The sequence below is a fragment of the Azolla caroliniana genome, unplaced genomic scaffold, assembly GCF_043228905.1.
Source record: "Azolla caroliniana isolate FFs.n. ecotype wild unplaced genomic scaffold, voAzoCaro1.0.p SCAF_1, whole genome shotgun sequence".
Taxonomy (NCBI): Eukaryota; Viridiplantae; Streptophyta; class Polypodiopsida; order Salviniales; family Salviniaceae; genus Azolla; species Azolla caroliniana.
In genome coordinates this window covers 11,195,505-11,216,045 of record NW_028230436.1, presented here as the reverse complement: position 1 = coordinate 11,216,045, position 20,541 = coordinate 11,195,505, and the positions used below count along the sequence as shown (strand labels likewise).

Here is a 20,541-nt window from a genome sequence, read left to right as displayed (position 1 = left end):
TCGACATATTTATGTACATATTAGTCAATTAGTTTCTTTTTATTTTATTTTATTTATTTATTTTCTGAATGCCTTTTTCCCGCCCACACGAGAATGGCTGTAGGAGGAGGCAAAGGCGATGCATGTAAACGTATACGTATACGTATGTATGCATAGCCATGCATACATAATACAAATACACATTATTCCGTATGTACATACATACATACATACATACATACATATATATGTGAGGCATGGTCACGTGAGATAGAATATGTATGTATAGAGATCGAGCTCCGCCATCGCTGCCTCATCATCTTCCTCCTTCTATCCCATCCCCTTCATCTTCTCTGCTGCTCTTCTTCTTCTTCTTCTTCTTCTTCTTCTTCTTCTGCAGACTGATAATAACAACACACTCCATCCATATAATCGATCGCATATTCATCTGATTCCTACATTGGATTCCCCATAGCCACCATATCCATCATCTACAACTGCTGCTGCTTCTACTGCTCCATCCCCGACTCCATCACCATCACCATCGCCATCGCCATCGCCATCATACTTGATTCGTATTCATCCGAAGATCTTCTCCGTATTCTGCACCTAACCTTCGAGCATCACCATGCATTTCCGTAGAAGCAAAAACCCTCGGTCTTCTTCCGCTGCTGCCACTCCTTCTGCAACGGAAAACAGCGTTAGCAACAAACCAGCGATGGAGAAAGAGAATGCTTCTGTGATCAATTGCCAGAATCCTTCGCTAATATCTCATTCTTCTTCCTCATCCTCGTCGTCTGCTCCGCCTGTCCAACCTCTCTCCCCTCGTCTTTTCCGTTGCCACTCTGATACCTCTCAACGGAACATCTGCTCGAATGTGAACCCTAATACTATTTCCACTGCTGGTAATCTTCATCGCCATGGAGCTCTCTCCAACAATGAGAAGATCTCCAAACTCCAAGAGCTCAACACTACGCTTGTCAAAGAAGTATCTTCCCTGCGTTCTTCTCAAACCGCGATGGAATCGTCCATCCAAGCTCTCAATATTCAACTCCAAGCATCGACCTACACGACTGAATCTCTCCGAGTCGAGAACAAGGAGCTCGAAGAAGAGGTAGAGACTACTCGATCGGAGCTGAAAGAGAAATCGGCGTCTTTCCTTGCTTCTGAGGATCGTCTCCAAGCTATGGTTGAGAACCTTCAGAATACCAACAGCATGCTCGCCGAAGAAGCTTCTCGTCTCAGACAAGAAACAGAGGTAATCTCTACAGAGAAAAAAACCTTGATTGCGGAGATGGATAGCTTGTTGCAAGAGAAGTTGCGCCTTGAAGACCTCGTCGAGAGCTTTCGCTTGGGTGAAAAGGCTCTCAGAGACGAAATGTCCAAGGCCATTGCAAAAGCTGATCAGCAAAGAAAGGCAGCGGAAGACGAGAAAGAACAGCGTCTGAAGCTCAACGCGAGGTTTGAGGAAGACAAAAACACATTCGAGAGAGAAGCGCGTACTCTTCGGGCAAAGCTTTCCGAGTCCGACAGTCAGAAAAATGCCATTACAGCTGAGAAAGAGAAGCTAATTAAAGACATCTCTAAGCTCCGATTCGACCAAATAACTTTAGAGAAATATTCAGAGGCTCTTCTATCTCAGGTTTCAGACATGGCTGCTGAAACAGAAAAGATGAAGGTTGAGTTTGAAGAAAGAGAATCGGCCATGGAGGTCCAGTTTAGGTCGGAGAAAGAGGAAATACTGTCAGAGAAGGTTATTGTCGATTCAGCTCTGAAAATTCTACGCGTTGATCACGAGAAGACTATGGATCTTCTGAATGCAGAGAGGAGTTCCTCCAAACGAGCTAAGGACGAAGCTTTGGAACTCCGTAGGCAAAACAAGAACCTTCGTGATAGAGAGGAGTGTCTGAAAATGGAAATTCATGGAGTCACGGAAAAGATGAGGAATTTGCAGAACGCGCTTCTACATGCGGAGATGGTTTCTTCCGAGTGCGAATGTCAGAAAGAAATGGTGATGGAGGAGGTTTCGAGTCTTAATGTAGATCTTTCTTCTGCACAGGCGATCAATGAACAGCTGAGATCTAGATCTGTTTCTCTTCACATGGAGCTTTCGATAGCCAAAGCAGAGTCTCACCATCTTCAAGAAGAGTTAAAAAATCTTCAAGAGATTTCTACAGAGCTGGAAACTCAGAAGAAGGAATGCCAAAATCGAATGAGAGAGATGGAATCGGAGATAAAAATGCTGACTTCTTGTACTGATTCTCTTCGATCCTTAGCCGAAGTGACAAAAAGGGAGTTTAGAGCTGCAAAGGAAGAATTTACTCGTGTAGAGGATGATCTCAATGAAAAGCTTCTAGTTCTGATGGATGATCTTAAGACCAGTAAAAGCATGGCTGCGGCCAAAGTGGAAAAAGCTATCATGGAAGTTGCAGAGAAGGACGCTATGGTGAAGCAAGCAGAATCACAGATATGCACTCTAAGAGGAGAGCTTCTTATAGTTGAAGAGGAAGAGAAGAAGTTGAAGAAAGAGAGTAAAGCTGTAGTAGAAAAGCAACTGCAAAAAATAAACGTTTTAGAGAGCAAGGTTGCAGCCATGGCTGAGAAGGAGACTGCGATGGAAGCTGCCTTGGTTGCCAAAGAGGGAGCTCTGAAGAAAGCTTCTCAAGTCTTGGATATGATGGTTTCTCTGCAGAAGGACTTGTCTGTGTTTTTGAGCGTGGAACAAAAGCCATGCATGGCGACAAATGCTAGTAGTAATGTAACTAACACGAAGAACAAAAGAAAGAATAAGAAGGGACGCGATGCCAAAACAGTTAAAGTCAAGATCTCGGGAATGCAGCTTTAGCTCTAGTGTGTCTGATTATTAGTATTGTCGTTTTTCTATTCAGCTGATCCAATTACAATCTGGGTGTCGCATCAGTCAAATCTGATTCGAATTGGCGTAGTTTCTTTTCATGCAGTTGAAATGGAATTGATTCCATAGCATTGAATCCAATCAGACATGCGTTTGATCTAATTGCATTCGATGTTCAATTGAATAGCATTTTGATTCTATCCAATTTGGGTTCAACTTGAAGGGGTTGGACTGGATTGGACCCAGTTTTCTGTTTTGTTTCTTTTTAGACTGGTTGGGGGTACTTAATTAGATGAAGGGTTAGTATATATAGTTGTCTAACTTCTAGGATTAATTATTTTGTTTTCATTCCTCTGCTCTAGATTTCGGCTCTGAGTGTATGGTCTTGAAATTTCTATTTTAGAGTTTTAGGTGTGTTGGTGTTAAAAAAATCAAGACAATGCAGATCTCCTCCCTCTATCTCTGCTCTTCGGTGTTTGGAGTGACCTTTTCCTGTCTTCTTTCTTCTTCTTCTTCTTCTGTGGTCTTCAGTCTTCCACCAGTAGACTGGGTTTTAATTATGTGAATTGCTTTGCAAATGGAAATGAACAGTCAATTAATCAAAAGTTTTTGTGCTGTTTTTTATTTATTTATGCAATTCTCTTGAGTCTCTACAACTAGCATTTCAATTGATTAAGTTTTGAGTTTGCTTTCCAACTTTTTACGAATACATTAAATCATGTGGACAGGGTCATGTCAATACATGAACCTCCACACCGTCTTGACATGCATTCTTTTCCAGTAAATATTGCTGTTGTTTGGCTAAGGTTGCTAATTCTGAACTATACCTAATCTTTGTAATCGCAATGCTAATTCTGCTAATTCTGAAGAATTGCCACGCGATTGGTTTTGTGTCACCCAAATCGAATCGCTAGTTTTGATTACATAATGGATTGTACAGGAATGCCTGTCGATAATTGAATGGTAATGACTTTATTATCGATTCTAATCAAGAATATATAATCCAATAATAGAGATAACCAGAGTACACCCCCTGTCCCTACGATCCCTACCCCATTAAAACAACACATTCGTGTTGTATGCCCCTTCTTTTGAAACATTCTTGGTACTCGGAACGTGAGTTAAAAGCCATTTGTCATGAATCCTATGATGTGCCCTATCCATCTTACCTCATCCTTAGCCTTATAGGGATGGATGAGCTTGCACCTCAAGGTCCTAGAATGCTAATTGCTCAAATCCAAGTGGACCATAATCTCGTTGTTTGTGCGAAAAGAATGTGTAGGATAACAAAGTATGTACTTCCTAAGTTAATTAATACTACATTTTGCAAAGGTTGAAGATCTCGTGATTTGTGACATTGTGATGAAGAATTTGGGTAGGTTTTCTTGATTGGGAGCAAGAGGAAGTTTTGTGTATGTGCTTAATTTAAAGTGGTGAAATACATAGGGATGGAGGATGGAATACTTATTTAAAAATGAAAAAGCCGCGGGAAATATGCAATCCGTAGTGATTTGTCGTGTCTGCTTAGATAGAACCACCAAGATTTGGAAACTACCTGACGGCATTGTCACTTCACTCCTGAATTATCCACAACGATAATAATAGGTTGTTTTACATTTGAGAACCAATTTGTCTATGTCTCCAACTAACTTCACACCTTTCAAACATCATTAACCTTATAAATGTGGATGAAATGTCTAGTGAACATTGTCACACATTAAAAAACAAGCACTACCACAAGATTTCGAAAAACCCTACTAGCATTTCCCAAGAGCAATCTTCAAATAATATTGTAACAAGAAGCACCCACACGCAAAAGTATGATAATATAGCCGTCTCCATCAAAAAAAGTTTAGCTTTGAAAAAAATATGTGAAGGGGTGAACTGTGTAGGAAATTGTCAGATTGATACCTATATGTATTGCACATGGCCACAGTGTAAAGATACTAGGTATTAATGGGGTCTTTGTGATGGTATCAAGCATGCTATGTATGGCTTAGCCGAGTACAATATATCCATGGAAGTTATTTATTAGTGGGCATCATGCAATCTAGATTATCTTTTCGTTATATCTCACCTTCCATTCATAGTGCATGAAAATAAAAAGGCTATTGGCAAAGAGGCAAGTTAACTAATATCAATGCTCTTATTGGGCACATTATTGTGACATGTTTTCTAAGGGGAAGTTAATGCCACAATTCATACCTCTTACAAAGGTGAACCTTTTTTTCTCATTGGAATAGGCAAATTATGTTGGAAAACCACTAAAAAACCACATGATGAAGAGTTAGCACATTCAAGATTGATCTAGAACACCCTACATAATTGAAGAAATCTCGCTAATATCCTAAGTAGAACTAGATAGTGATCATGCTAAGACTTCTTAGCTTTTACATCCCATGATCAGTGTCATATGTTGGATTGGATCATTGATATCAATATAATAAAACGCATATTACTAGACCAATGTCAGTTCTCCCTTAAATAGTTTTTAATTCACTCACTGGAGCATGACTTTTTCAGCTCAATACCACATGCCTTAACATACAACCAAACTCATACATACACGGCATGCACCCAGCAATATTGAGGTGATATTCTTCCAATAGGATGCTGAAAAGATGTTATATAAATTTGAGTTCAAATGGTGCAAAAACTTTAAGAGCTCTAATCTGAGGCAGGATACCACATATGGTCAGAGAAGTTATCCTATTTAAATTGGTATTTTCAGTACATGTTGCAAGAGAATAAATAAATCTGGATTTCTCATTATAATAACATTATCAATGTGAAACAATAATGAAGCTATACCACATCAGATACAAGATGCTTATGTTATCCCAAGTAACTATTAATATGTAAAATGAACATTAAGAATGACCACCAAAAGCATTTTTGCTTGTCAAAAACCTTGTCTGCACTACTTTCAATATAAGTGTTACAAAATTGAGCTAAGGCAGGCCATTGGAGACCCAAGCCATTTTTTTCTTTTTTATGCTGATAGATTTACAATAATTATCGATTCGAGCTTCGGGCTTTTTCTTTTGCCTTCCTAGACTTCAAAACTTGAGCATTCTCTTCCTCTTCGTCCTTTTGTTCAGCTTCTAGTTTAGCAAGCTATTTCAAAACATGAAAAAAAGTTTAGTAGCAATACCACTTTCCAATCTGTGCACAACATTGATCACTGTAATCACCTCATCTAGAATAGGCTTCAATTCCCTATATCGTCCATCAGCAAGATCAAATCCATCCTTGCGTAGTTCCTTATATATCATACAAAAACAATTTAGTTCATGTTAAAGAGATAAAGAAAAACTTCCATTAAATTTGCATGAGAAACTTTTGTAAATCGTAAACACAGGTATCAAGCCTTCTCTAAAAGTTAAAGAGTGGCATAATACCAAATGAGGGTTTTTTAGGATTAAGATATTGACGAAAGCTGCCTTACAGATAGTGCTAGGCACATAGGTTAGCCAATAAGTCTCAAGGACTGTTTCGTTCACAAGACGACAGCTTGACAATCAGGTAGCTGGCCCACAGTTAGAGATTGAGATAGCAGATATGCATGAATACCTCTAGAAGCTAGAATTTTCCAATTTAGTGATCAGGAAGTTGAATCTGAATAACATTATGTTTGTCATTGTACTGTTTTTCATAAAATACGAAAATATCATTGCCTCTTTAAGCAAGGGTTTCCCACACTACGCGGCGTAATCGAATATGAGGACCAACGATATCATAGCTACGCACAGTTGCCAAAATATCTTCATGATATTTTGAGAGAACATGGGGCGATCCTCCAACACAATATCTCTACGAGATTACCATAGAAGCACTTAAGCGCACACACTCATTCACCCAATAACTTATTTATGGACAACAAATGGGCAACACACTAGCCAATTTCGGCCGTCCAACAGTTTTGACAAAATTTCTCTTTTCAGGGTATCTGTTTGCAACAAAGCCATTGTACCACAATCATGCCATGTGTTGGCAATCTAGCTGGCCAATCGATAAGTAGAGTTTAGAAATGTAAAAAGGGAAGGGGCATTGTTTCCTATGAATACAATTAGCTTCCAATGGGTACATCAAGGCTCAAAATTAGAGTATATAAGGCTCATTCAAGAGCAATGTAGAAGTTAACCAGAAATAACAGTACAAAGCATATGATGGAGGCAAGATCTCTCCTCCATCACCCACACCTATATAAATATTATAGAATATAATAGATATTTTATCATTTATAATAGATATTCATCCTACACTACGTCATTGCATCCCTTGCATATTCAAAATTTATAATAGATATTCATCCTACACTACGTTTTCATTGCATCCCTTGCATATCCAAACTTGAGTGACGATGCCATCATGCTACCTCAGCAACTAATAATGTAGAAGTTAACCAGAAATAACAGTACAAAGCATATGATGGAGGCAAGATATCTCCTCCATCACCCACACCTATATAAATATTATAGAATATAATAGATATTCATCCTACACTACGTCATTGCATCCCTTGCATATCCAAAATTTATAATCAATATTCATCCTACACTACGTTTTCATTGCATCCCTTGCATATCCAAACTTGAGTGACGATGCCATCATGTTACCTCAGCAACTAGTATATGAGCAAGTTTGCCGAAGTCTTACGGCTCTTTGAGAGCCCAGGCTCATGGGTAGTAATATGTCATTGGATGTGTTTTGGCCTTTTTTCAATTTTGAAGATTGACATTTGCAATGTAGTATTCCAATTTTGATATTTTGGCATCCTGCCACTTGATCTTTAGGTAGTGTCTCTGGTAACCTATCCATATTTTTGCATCACCTGAGAGTTCCTCCATCATTTACTCCCCATCTTTTAAATGATTTTATAATGTCATACACCTAGCCAAATGAGAAGATTTGTCAATTTAGTTTTTTGTATCTTGCATCCCATGTTCTGAGCCTGTTTTGGCAATCTATGATCAGGCATATTCTTGATTTTTATGACGTACTTGTATACTCTTTGCAAAGCTAGCACCTCTATGGGTTGAGCACATGTTCCTAATAGCATGACAAGATAGGATGTTGAGGATTTAACTCCCAATTATCTACAATTTAAATAAATAAATCTTTATTTCATTCCATGCACTAAGTGAGATGATGCCACCTCTCACTTCAATCCTATAAAGCAACACTTGGACCACCATAGCAATTGAATAACAATCTCACTTCCCATCCTCAAGTATCACATTGTTTGCATTGATTCTCAAACATATAATAACTACTCCAACCTACTTGAAGTCAAGCCGCATTGCATTTGCATTTCCCATCCTTGAATATCACTTTGTTTGCATTGATTCTCAAACGTATAATAACTGTTCCAACCTGCATGATTTCTGAACTCAGCATACATTCCACCTATTTGTCGAAGGGGCATTAATACCACGATATTTGAAGCTTTGTACCACTTGTATTAATTCTCCATTTTATGTAGGGAAGAGAGAGAGAGAGAGAGAGAGAGAGTAGTTGAGGCTTTATGCAGTTAGGCTTTGTACATACTCCCTCTCTCCATTATACATTAATTATTGAGTGATTGATTGCTGAAGTACATGTTAACCATGGGTCAAGTTGTTACAGGTAATAACCATAAATTATCCTGTGGTAAGTTTGTACCGTAGTATTCTATACATGTGGATAAAGTGTGAGGGTTAAACGGGAGTGTAAAGAAGGGAAGATTACTTTTAATCCTAGGAATTGAGACAACCCATAAGAGCCAAGTATGAACTTGCTTAGGGGCCTTAGGTCTGTCTATAAACATGAGGCTTAGCTACCTTCATTTGGCACATTATCGAGTACGTCGAGACTCTGATCTTGTGGTGATCAACTCTTGTAACAAGCATGCCAGTACCAGGTACAACTCGATGCCATGGCGGACGTATGGGACACCGATCGAGGCTCGAGTCCATCTCGATCCCTTCGCTCGGGGGTCCCTTCTTTCTCTCTCTTCTCTATATACCTATCTTATATTTCCTTATCATTCACTTACATTAGGATTAAGCTCTAACACAAGTACCTGAGCATCAAGCCTCAGGTTCTATTGGCTAATCTATGTCCCACGAACCATCCATAAGGCAGCTTTTGCCCTTAACCAATTCTTAACCAGCCCAGATACACCCTCTTATGAAGTACAATCAACTAGAGTGTGGCCTTTTAGTTGGCTGTAGTTGACTCTCTAAAATCAGTGTTGTCCCTTAGAACCCACGATAACACTTGCTTACTCTATCATAAGAATTTCTATGCATACACATATATAACTCTAAATGACTTAATGCAATGGTGCAATGTGTTCTAAGAAGAGTACCTTTCCAGTATGTTGTGTATGCTCATAAGCAGCCATTTGCCAATACACACTTGTGCGGTTAAAAAAGTCCTTCAAACTTTCACCAGGCTGAGGATGACAAATTTGTATATAAGAAATAACACACATATTAGCGGTTCAAAAATCATATGGAATTGGTATGTAAGAAAATCAAACCTTTGGGGTGCGTTGCAGGTCTGCCAAACCCAATTCTGATCGCAAGGTTTCAATTTTCTGTTTTCTTTCCTTCCGAAGCATTTTTTTGCCTTCACCTCTTATTAGAGCTGCTGTCTCTTCTGCAGCAGAGAGCATTGCCATCTTTCCATCCTTCAAAGGTTCACAGCCATATCTCAATAAATCCAACATACAAGAACCCAAACCATGCTATATCTTTCATAAATCAAGAATATGCATAATTATCACAATATAGCATGCATGGAAATAAATAAAGATCTCAAATCTGCATAGCACTAGAATATGTGTACAGTGATCACAGGATAACACTCACATATATAACTCATCATCCTTAAACACACCTGGACTTCTTCATCATCTTCGTCTTCACCACTGCTCTCCTCATCAGTTCCCTCATCAGTTTCTTCATCAGAATCCTCCTCGTCCTTAGGATCAATCCACTCGCTCTTAGTTGCCTAAAATCAATCCTGAAACTGGTGAGCACTTTCTACTTTTACAACACACTAGAGAAGGGTATATCAATGAATGGATTACCTCAATTACACATTTCCATTCATCCAGTTTATTAAGATCAAGTGTGTAAAGATCATCTAATGTAACCTCTCTATCTCCAACTTCCATAAGACCTCCATATAAATAAAGGGTGTCTTTTGCAACAGCCATGCAAGCATTGATTCGACCACAAGGTTTAACCTAGCAATGAAGCACAATACTTAATTTTAATTTCTTATATTTGCAGGCATACACCTATAACTTTATAAAGCGTAAAAATCATAGCAAACCATTAAGTCACGCAGGATTGACAAGATCTATACAACAAAAAATATGGATACCTGTGGAGAAGACAAAGATGGAGAAATACCACTGCTTGCATCCTTTCCAGCAAACCCTATGTCAACGCTTTCACAATCAATCTCAATTCCATCATCATCTAGAGTGGCTCCTTCCACTTGGCCAATAAGCTTGCGGAAACTGGAGGGTTCAACATCCATATCTGCAGCAAACCAAGTTTCAGATAAAACATTCTAGACACCATTCTTACAAAGGAAAGCTCTTTTCACCTTTCTCTCCATGTTCACAGGAACCATCAGATTCTTTAGGCACAATCTTTGTCTTGCTCTAATTTCAAAAACAGGAAACAAAATTAGGTGATCTCAGGCATAGAAGCAGGACAAAAGAGGTAAAGTTATACCTTCTGTTTTGGTGCTTTTGCTTTTCTTAGTTCCAAAGGATACCTGGTTAAGTAAACAGAAAGACACAAATTAAAAAATATCATTACAAATTCTGACGATGTTTTATAAATTAAAAATTTGTAAAGGTGTAGTTACAAATCGAGGTTTTCTAAAAAATATCAATTAAGTACTTATTCTAGCCATTTATAAGTTTCATGTTGCTTCTAACAATAATTACTCTTACAATTTTCTCTACTTTAACATTGGTCAAGCTTACATGACTTCTATTTATTAAATTTGCATTTTCTTAAAACATTTGATTGGAGGAAAAAGGGAGATGGGAAACATTCAGTTTACAACACTTTAATTTATCTGCAGCTAAATGGAATTCAACAAAATACAAGAACAGAGAATCATGTATGCTTCCAACTTCTAAATCAGCTCTCCTTATTACCTATCTCATACATTATACATTTATATATTCGATTTCTGCTACATCATTGAGTTCATATCCCTTCTGACACAGCTTATTTAAGCCATAGAGAAAAAACCTCAATCTTCACTCATTTTCCATAATCATTGGTAAGCCTATCAATTCAAATGGATATCGTAACCTTATTGACTGCTTCATCACATTGAGTTATTTTTAATCATTGAGACTAAAAATGTGCATATTTCAAATTTTTTAACATCACTAACAAGACCAAACACATGTTATAACAAAAAGAGATGAAATAGAACATATCTAGCAAAACAGTGTAATTATGAGAGAGACAGACAGACCGACCAGCGACGATTATCCATCTGAAAAGCATATAGTTCATTCAAGAATAAACTACGAAGCAAATCCCCTGCAATGTCAACAGAGAAGAAAAGGTGTTGATAAGACAGCAGCAAAATCAAGTAATTATTCATAAGCTCCTTGTCTCAACTGAATTCTTTTTAAATGGAACAAAAGAGGAGCAACAACAAACCATAGTAAAATATATGCATATGATGATTACCTATGATATAGTCTCAAACATTTAGATAAGCAATAATAATAATAATAATATAAGTTTCATAAACTCTAATTACACAAATATATTCATAACACCATAGAAAACCTAATGTAAATTTGTTTGATGTGGCAAATATCAGCATTATGATTGAAAGAATATTTAAGCCTATGAAAGTTCCTGTAAGTGTAGAACTTATTTTTAAGGTAACATACCACAGGACAACAGTATCCAATGTTTTTTGCTAAGCCCTGACCCTGGTAAGCTAAGTAACTTTTTAAAGCTATCAGAACCAACATTATCATCCTTATATTTTCCACACGTTTGTGCACAGTCAAAAGAATATAATCCTGTCAAAGTCCCAAGTAAATGACTGACCTTGTTCTTCTGTATCTACAACTCCCCCAAAGAGGACAGCTCGTTTCTTATGAGTACACATGGAGAAACCAGCACGTGCACCAGGAGGCATACCTAATTTTTTAACCTGTTGACCAAAGCTTTCAATATTAACTCCAATGCAGTATGCTTAGTAATCAAGGTACCCAACTTTTTTTTATTTTCACAAATGCCCGATTTGAGCCCCTGAAAGCCAGAAATGGGGATGAATTGAAGACATAATTGCTGAATTAGCAAATATAATTAAGATAAAGGGGGGTATGAAGAGGGGGTTGACTGGGGGCATCTTGGGGCACCTTGGGGAATTTACGAAAACCTGCATGCATTTGGGGAAAATACAAAAAGGCTCAGGGGTGTTTCAGAGTTTTCTCCTGTTAATAATTATGTTGAAGAAAACAAATAGTGAAACACACTTGTTTAAAGAAAAGAAGATGATTAAAGAACCAAAACCCATTCATAAAAGAAAGTTTAACCTTATTCCACTCCCAACTTCGGGGATCAAGCACCCATAGGTCAGCATGTACCACACCCTTTTCAGAACCCGGGTCTTTCTCGGAGTTGGCATCCTTGAAATATCCACCATATAAGAATATCTGTATATATAATGCAGCGAGAACATAATACACATAAGCTTTTATTGGAGAGAGATATCACATCTGCCTGAGCTTGAAAACCTTCAGCCTAACCTCATCAGCATGAACTGCTAATTGGAAGCCACTTCTATGACTTGGCCAGGGCATACCTAATTTTGGCTTGATTTCTTGCCACTGTTCACATATCAATAAACATTGACTGAAAGTAAATGCACAAGTGTTATAAACGGACAAACCATGCAATCAATGCAGCATCCAAACACAGAAAACACCTTATATTCATCAAGATCAAGCACGTGTAAGTCATTGAAATACCTGCCAAAAGAACTTGACAAGGTTAAAAGCTGATAGCAGTATATGTAGATGTCCTTTTCCAATCCAAAAATACATCACAATCCAAAATTGATAATCGTTTTTAGGAAGGCATCCCATGTTTCTCAACCATCAATATTTTGCATAATGAATGCATGACAAACTCAGATATTATACTAAATAGCATTATAGCATCATAATTTGATGAGAAATTGAGTCCAAATTGTACGTGAATATTGCATGGACACAGTTTATTAGTTAATCATGACAGTAGTTTATGACTTGACTATATACAAATCCATCAATAGAACCCTTAAATTACTAAGTAAAATAAACTATAAGATTGCTGACTTATATGCGGTTTGCAAATAGAAACTGCAATTAGGCTGTATTCTGCTTGGAAAACCAATGGTATACTTACCTCACTTCTCGAAGTGTATCATAGAATCCACCAAATAAAATGATCTTATGCTTATAAAGAACCTACAAGCACTGAAAATCTTATCAACGCAAAACCTTGAGGCATGAACTTACAAAGAGTATCTAGAAAAATAAAATTGAGAAGAGAAGGCATACTTCTGCCAAATCAGATGAAAAAAAGGAAAGCACAGGCACATTATTACCATTCTATGACCTGAACGAGCACCAGGGCATCCCTTCAATACCAATTGTTCCCAAGCATTTGTATTCAAGTCAAATCTCCATAGGTCCTGTCAATGGAGGTTGTCGCTTATGAGCAGAAGTAGCTCACTCCTTAGCAGTTTTAATTTTGAGCCTTTCACATAAAGCGTGATGTTTTCTCTCCATGAGTCATTTTGAGAAGTATTTAAAAAACATTATTAGGTACCTTATAATGATGAAACCTTTCCTGGTTAGGAGAAGTGAATTCGCCACCTACACAGGAAGGAAGAATATGAGCTGAAAATGAGCTACTTTATCAGATGCTTTCACCAGGTTAGGTTTTTTGCCTTGCAGGAAATTTATAATCTAAAGGGATTCCCATTCACAACTATTGACATGACATATGTGAAAGGGTCTGCAAACCGCTATGCAAAACAGACTCTTACAGCACATTAACATTCATAAAAAAACAATTTCACTCGCGGAATATCAAAGATAAAAACTAGAGTAATACCAAAGACAAAAATAGAGTTTTTCCAAGCAACAGATTGATGAGCACTCCGGGGAGGGGGGCTATTTGGACTGGAAACAAGCTTCCATTCCTTTTTTTCTGTATTGTATCTGTAAAGATCGCCATAAACATATGTCTGGAACAACGATAGATTTAGCACAAATAATATGATATCAGTTATTATCAATCCCTTCCAACGATAAACAATTAGAAGGATTAATTCAGTTACCTTATCCCCATTGTAATATTCTCCTCCATATATTACCAATTCTGAATCCTTCATTGGATTAACAGAAACCTGAAAATCAATTTAAAAATCAAGGATAAAATATAGAACACCTTAGCTATCAGACATCAAAAGGTACATGAATGGGAAAGAAGACTCTATGATTGAAAGCAATTTTGAGCTGACTATAAGTTTATGCATTATGTGATTCTGACATATTAGAACAAGAATATGGGTAATTACTAATGATTATTATATTCAACATAAATACATAAGACGTCAGATAACTGTGACAAGTGATACATAAACAGATATTATTTCAAAACTATAAGATGAAGATGGTGGAGCACTACGCTCCAGATGTCCAACCTACTAAGAACATGAATGAATATCAGCTCTTTAATGAGATTCAAGAAACATAATGTCAAGTCAAGTAGCCCCAAACCAGAGAACTCCTGCAATACTTCACTAAACAGTAGGATACACATTCCTTATGGGATAAAGAAATTTCAAAGACCATGTAAGACTTTATTTCAAGGAGTAAAGCAGTGCCTCGTCATATAACTTGGGTGGAGATGGGAGCAGTCCCAGTAATCAACAAGAAATTATTCCTATCAATGGTATCAATGACATCTTCACCAAGGCAGCAATGATGTTATGGGTCATCGTCAACTTCTCTCAATTGGTCCTTCCCTTCAATTAGGAGGTGGAAAGCCTCTGATCTCTACATTCTCTCTTCTCTTTTACAGAAAAATCATAATTTTTCCTATAAATTCTCGTGACCTTTTCAGCTGAATAAAGCAAACCATTTTCAAAGTTGTGTAAACATTTTGGATTTGGTTCCATAAAAAGAGCCACATCTTTCTCCCACTAATTAGTGAGGTATGGACCCAGGAACTGTTTTCTCTATGAATTCACTATTCATTGTCTATGCTTCATTCCTTGATTGAACATATTTATTAGAGATTTTTATCTCCAACAGTATCTACTTTTCTATTGTTCTGTTTTGTGTGACTATTGTTAGAAATATTGAGAATTAACTAGATAGGCATATAGAGTTACACTCACAGAGATGTATATGTGAATACAAACTTCCTATTACATATGAGGAAAGCAGTTCACAATGATAGTCCTCCCGTGCACACACACCTTAGAGCTTAGATGGCATCTGGACTAGTCGACTATAAAGTTAGTGGATACAGATAATAGTCACAGCATCTGTGTAAGAGAAAAAGAGTGGATATTTATTTTCTTTGTTTGGTCTCATTGTCACATTAAATGTGTAAGTCGGTTAATAATGACAGGGATATTCCTTTTCTGTCAACTGACTTGTCATTTAATATGACCCAGCTCCCTATATACACACTAGTGCTAGATAGAACTTATCTTAAAGTCAATGGCAAATGCTTCAAGACTAAGAACCTCTTAACTTGCCAACAAAGAACATTCTTCCAGTTTACCTACTAGTCAATCCAATTACCCTACTTCCCTCTTTCCTAAATACATTCTCGTCCTACTCACCTACAGTTTCCCACATTGACACCTCATCGACCCATATGGTCATGTTGCACAATAGATACTCCGCATTTGGGGTACGGGGTGTTGTCACAAAATGTGCACTCTAAGAATGCATGTGGGGAGAAAGTGACAACTTGGGGTTGATCATTGATTATATCTAACAGCTATAGTAACTTCTTATCAAGTGGATTGTAATGGATACACCGAATGTATCAGTTTTGTACTACAGGTAGAGTTCGGTGATCCATGTTTCTCCTCAAAGAAGCTGGTGTCTAAGCATCAGACTCTAATGCAATGTTCCACCCTCAATCACATTTGAATTTGCTTTGCCCACAATCTTTGACCCCAACTACCTATCGCCACACACGTTTCTCTATCAGTCACAAAGCCTGCCCTCAATTGCAACATACATTAGTGAAATTTGCCACTTACCAAATCCATAGGTCATACATATCTGGTGTCTGACCATGGCAATAAAACCAATCTCTCTATCTCTATCGATATCTCCCTCGCTACATACCGTGCAGTTACAACGAGGAGAAGGTGCAGCTACATTCTCTTCCACATGCACCGCTGTCTTTTTGCATTCCTCTTTTTTAATATTGGCCTGCAAAATCAAAAGAAAACAAGAAACAAAAAAATGAAAAACATGAATATTAAGAAGAAGAAGAAATCAATCAAAAATATTTATATAAAAAATAGAAGGAAGAAGACAATAAAAAGGACGAAAGGAAAAATGAAGTAAAAGAATCTGAATCTCAAATAAAAAGAAGAAAAAATGCAGAATTAAAGGTAAAAGAAGAAATATACTAACAAATAAAGAATAGAAGAAAAATTCCAAATAAAACATAAACAAAAAGAAGTTAAGAGAAATAAGAAATCAGAGAAGAAGAAAATAGTAAAAATATGGTATTTATGTGATAAGGAAAAAAATTAAATGAATGAAATGTTTTTGTTTCTTCTTTTTCTTACCAAGATAGCATCAATGTCGTCTTCTTGGTCGAGCTTCTTCTCATCCCGACGAGCACGCTTCTCTGAAGCCTTCGCAGTCTTCCTCTCAGTCTTCTCTTTCCCTTTCCCTGGCTTCTTCTGCTTCTTCCCCGCCATCGCTACAACGCTAAACCTTTGTTCGTCGTCGCCTTATTCGCAAAGCAAACAGAGCCAAATAATTTCATACGCTGAACATAAGAATGAATACATAATACTCGTACTGTGTATACATACATACATACATACATACATATGGTGGTCTCATCAAACTACCCTTCTCTCGATCGATCCAAATTCACCAAAATCGCCCTTCTCTACAAACTCACCAAATTAAGCCTTAAATAAATGACTTGCCACAATCCAAATCCAATGTTGGTTTACATAAGTTCCCAATGTCCGCGCAAATGGTTGATTTCACAAAATACACCCCCCAACAACTTACACCCCCCTTCTGCCACAACGTGAAGATATAATAATAATAACATGTTCCAAAACATTAAGTGTAAATCATTCTTGGTCCATCCATGTATGTATGTATGTATGTATGTACTCAATGGCAATATAGATATATATATATGGGCCCCATGACACATTTTTGCATTTTGTGACTTTCCATACATTAAATTTCTCCCCCAATTAAAGTTGTTCTTGTCTTAAACTATGTCTTTAGGTATCATGAGTTACTTGCTTAGGGGAACCTTGAATCACATCAACTATCTTAATCTAATTAAAACATATAACACTTCAAATTTGTCAACAAATCTTGAACACTGCTTAACTGACGCATAATTATTTGGAGTATGTTAGTGAACCAAGGGTAACATCCACTTAGCCCAAAAAATCCTTGCACTCACTTCTTGTTAATTAGAGTGTGGCATCTCTAGTATTAGTTTAACTTTGGCTTCATCAATGGAGATATCATCCTCATATATTATAATTAGAACTTAAATGAGCTCAAATGCAACTAATGTTTGCATCTTTTCTCAAAAATATTCCTAAGAGAGTAAGTTTTTCTCTCCATTTAGATTTGCAACATAAGACACTCTACATGTAAATCCATCCCCTCTTTGAGGTTAAGGTGAATATTCGAGGTCCCCTCCTCAACAAGGGCTAAAGGCACTCTTGAGTAAATGCATCGAATTCAGTGGCAAAAACTATGTTTGTTGATCTCTAGTTTGTTTAGCCTTTCTAGGTGTTTTGGTCTCTTGTACCTCTATGCCACTTTAGTGTGTAGTTACTAGGGGTTAACAATGCCCAAATTGTAACTTGCCTTTAATTCTCCTAAAGTCGTCATATCAAGGCTTGATATTAAACCTCAAGCCCCCCTCGTGCATAGTTCTACATGTTTGGCTAGGATGTAGTTCATGCCTTCCATTGAATATCAAAGTGTCCTATCATATTGTGTGTGCACCTCTCTTATAACAAGGATTCATTAACTTCTTTCTCAAATTATTCAGGCTTATCTTGACTATATGTTATGATACTTGTTTAACAATAGGTATCTTTGGTTTCTTGTTGCTTGTTTCCCTTGGTATCACCACTTTGTTTAGTTAGAGGGCCCATTCTTTTTATTGAATAACATTTTCTCGAAGGGATTAACACGAATCGTATCTTGGAGTGTTGCACTTACAAGGGTCACTACCAAGTGCCTAGGGGTTGCCTTCCTCCATATGGGCTAATCGAGGGATTTGGGGATGGCATTCCCCAATGGCAAAGACTATGTCACAAATTAACACAAAAACATTTATCTCTCCACTCCATGCAATCACAAAAGCCACAAAGGCTTCTTAAGTTAATATAAATTAAGACACTCTTAATCACATTAAGAATTATGTTCGTCTCAATTAAATAGATAACTACTAAAAATGGAACATGTATATCTTCATTAATTAGATGGAAACACTACACTAAGGAAAGTGACTCTTAATGTATGTAAAGCGGAGAGAATGAGGACCAAAAGGTAGTCCCAAAGTTAGGGCACCCAAAGGCCTCTTTTACATTAGAGGTTGCCCTTTTATATAAGTTGAACCCAGAAGGACCCTTTTCACATTACAAGCCCATTGGCCATTGACGGTTCTAATATAATAAAAGGTCCCCACAAATTACAATATAACAGGTTTGGCTTATGACCAATAGTTGAGAATGAAAATATGAAAGTCTTATGGGGTTTGTTATAACTAATTATACAAAGCAATCTTTCCCTTAACACTTATTGCGCCTATTCTTGCATGTTGCTTTCCTCGTTGACGATACTTTGGTTTTGCATCATTTTTGCACTGGGGAGTGTTTTATCACAATTAAGAGAAGATGGAGAGCTTCGTCCATAGCTTCCCATTCACGGAAATTTACTTCTGTTGAGATTAATTATGATGTCCATGATAAGGAGCTTTTGAGCAATGGAGATAGTTTTTGGAATGGTCTCCTCATCAAGTCATTTGTATAATGATCATAAGAATCTCACATATTTATAAGTAACTTGAGTACTTAGTATAGGAGACAAGCTCATTGGGCATAATTCTCACCGGATTCGATTTCAAAATTATATATTGGCGAGGAGCTTTACAATCACATATCAACTAGGAATTGATTTGACATTCTCTAAGCATTCTCCCTCTCCCTCTATTATTATTGAAATTGTAGTTCTCACCTTCTTGTTTCTTTTCATTGTAAATTTGTTATTTTGCCATGTTCCACAAGCTTTATTGCTTCCTTGTTGTTGCCACCTTCCTCTTCCTCTTAAAGATTTTCCTCTACCAGCATAGAAGGATGCTTCTTCATTCCAATCCTTACCACTCTTTGATGATTTTGTAATTTGATATTCCGTTAGCAACTTAGGAATCAACTCATCAAATGATTGTATTCTAACCATAGTACGTAAAATTCGTGTTCGTCTAGCATAACATTCGTTTTCCTACGTTGGAAAACGAATGTGAATGTTATTCAATCATTCTTGTGTTTTTTTTTTTGTTTTTTTCCCATTGTTTAGGCTTATTTACCTCATAATAAATAGTTAATCCAAAAGTATGGTATTTATCATTCTTTGAGGGTGTTTTTCTTACACGAATGATCGAAACATTCACGAACGCGAATGCACGTATGGTACGTATGGTTCATACTATGATTCCAACAATATAAATGGATGTTTTAAATACATTAAAGTTTGATGGCAATCCTCTCAAACATACTACACACAATATCATCATCATCATCCACAATTTTCCTAATTTTTCCAACACAATCAATGATTGTCATGTTTCTATCCATTTTAACATTTTGTAATTGCTCTTTTAGTTGCATCTCTCTAGCTGAAGACACATTCGAGAAAACCTTTTCTAATGTATCCCACATCTCCTTACCACTACTACAATGCTTTACATGTGCAATCAAAGATGATGAAAAAGTGTTTGAAAGTACTAACATAGCTTGATCATCCTTTTTACTTCAATCCTTTGCCAACATCACCAATCATCAATATTACAAATCATGTGTGATCAGTTTAGTATTCTTCTATCCTCTCGACTCCATGGGAACAACCTCATTACACGACTATTTTTTGGGCCCTTAATATTAGATTAAAGCCTTGATAGAAGAATATCAAGCAATGCAAGTAAAAATATATAGCCTTAAATGGTGGGTAGCCTTTATTATGCATGGTTCACATACTTTTGTGTTTTTCCCACCCCTGCATTAAGTGGGTCTTCATGCCTTTTAGGGTTGGTTCCTCGAGCGCAAGCAACATACATATATATTGAAACTTTGATCCATATTGCATTAGGTGGGTCTCCATGCCTCTCATGGTTGGTTCCTTTGGCACATGCAACATACAC

The 20,541-nt window shown here is 37.1% G+C and overlaps 2 protein-coding genes across 3 annotated transcripts; one reads left to right on the top strand and one right to left on the bottom strand.

The window, feature by feature from the left end:
• The first annotated feature begins 312 nt into the window (after positions 1-312).
• On the top strand, positions 313-3,204 carry LOC147868973 (uncharacterized). The gene has a single exon (XM_087325354.1). The coding sequence runs from the start codon at positions 608-610 to the stop codon at positions 2,822-2,824; it is 2,217 nt and encodes a 738-aa protein (XP_087181480.1). The 5' UTR covers positions 313-607; the 3' UTR covers positions 2,825-3,204.
• Positions 3,205-5,574: 2,370 nt separating this feature from the next.
• Positions 5,575-16,889, bottom strand: LOC147868972 (Galactose oxidase/kelch repeat superfamily protein). 2 transcript variants are annotated; one of them, XM_087325337.1, is made up of 21 exons: positions 16,697-16,889; positions 16,245-16,331; positions 14,210-14,278; positions 13,984-14,116; positions 13,696-13,742; positions 13,472-13,558; positions 13,270-13,331; positions 12,809-12,851; positions 12,630-12,710; positions 12,417-12,536; positions 11,926-12,031; positions 11,337-11,400; positions 10,570-10,612; positions 10,439-10,496; positions 10,211-10,371; positions 9,912-10,070; positions 9,719-9,832; positions 9,360-9,509; positions 9,186-9,272; positions 6,028-6,096; positions 5,575-5,950 (listed from the first exon to the last, which is right to left on the bottom strand). In XM_087325337.1, exons 1-21 carry the CDS (start codon positions 16,829-16,831, stop codon positions 5,849-5,851), a joined length of 1,977 nt encoding a protein of 658 aa, XP_087181463.1. In that variant the 5' UTR covers positions 16,832-16,889; the 3' UTR covers positions 5,575-5,848. The 2 variants fall into 2 exon arrangements, with proteins under 2 accessions (XP_087181463.1, XP_087181471.1); XM_087325345.1 differs by lacking the exons at positions 5,575-5,950; positions 6,028-6,096; positions 9,186-9,272 and having other exon boundaries at positions 9,413-9,572.
• Positions 16,890-20,541: the final 3,652 nt, after the last annotated feature.

What these genes read in the sequence shown, in the direction of transcription:
- LOC147868973 (XM_087325354.1), top strand. Translation starts at nt 608, where the DNA reads ATGCATTTCCGTAGAAGCAAAAACCCTCGGTCTTCTTCCGCTGCTGCC.
- LOC147868972 (XM_087325337.1), bottom strand. Translation starts at nt 16,831, where the DNA reads ATGGCGGGGAAGAAGCAGAAGAAGCCAGGGAAAGGGAAAGAGAAGACT. An exon ending in AAACTCTATTTTTGTCTTTG is followed by an intron (nt 13,743 to 13,983) that starts GTATTACTCTAG and finishes CTTCCTGTGTAG; the next exon opens with GTGGCGAATTCACTTCTCCT. An exon ending in CAAAAGCACCAAAACAGAAG is followed by an intron (nt 10,497 to 10,569) that starts GTATAACTTTAC and finishes TTTTGAAATTAG; the next exon opens with AGCAAGACAAAGATTGTGCC.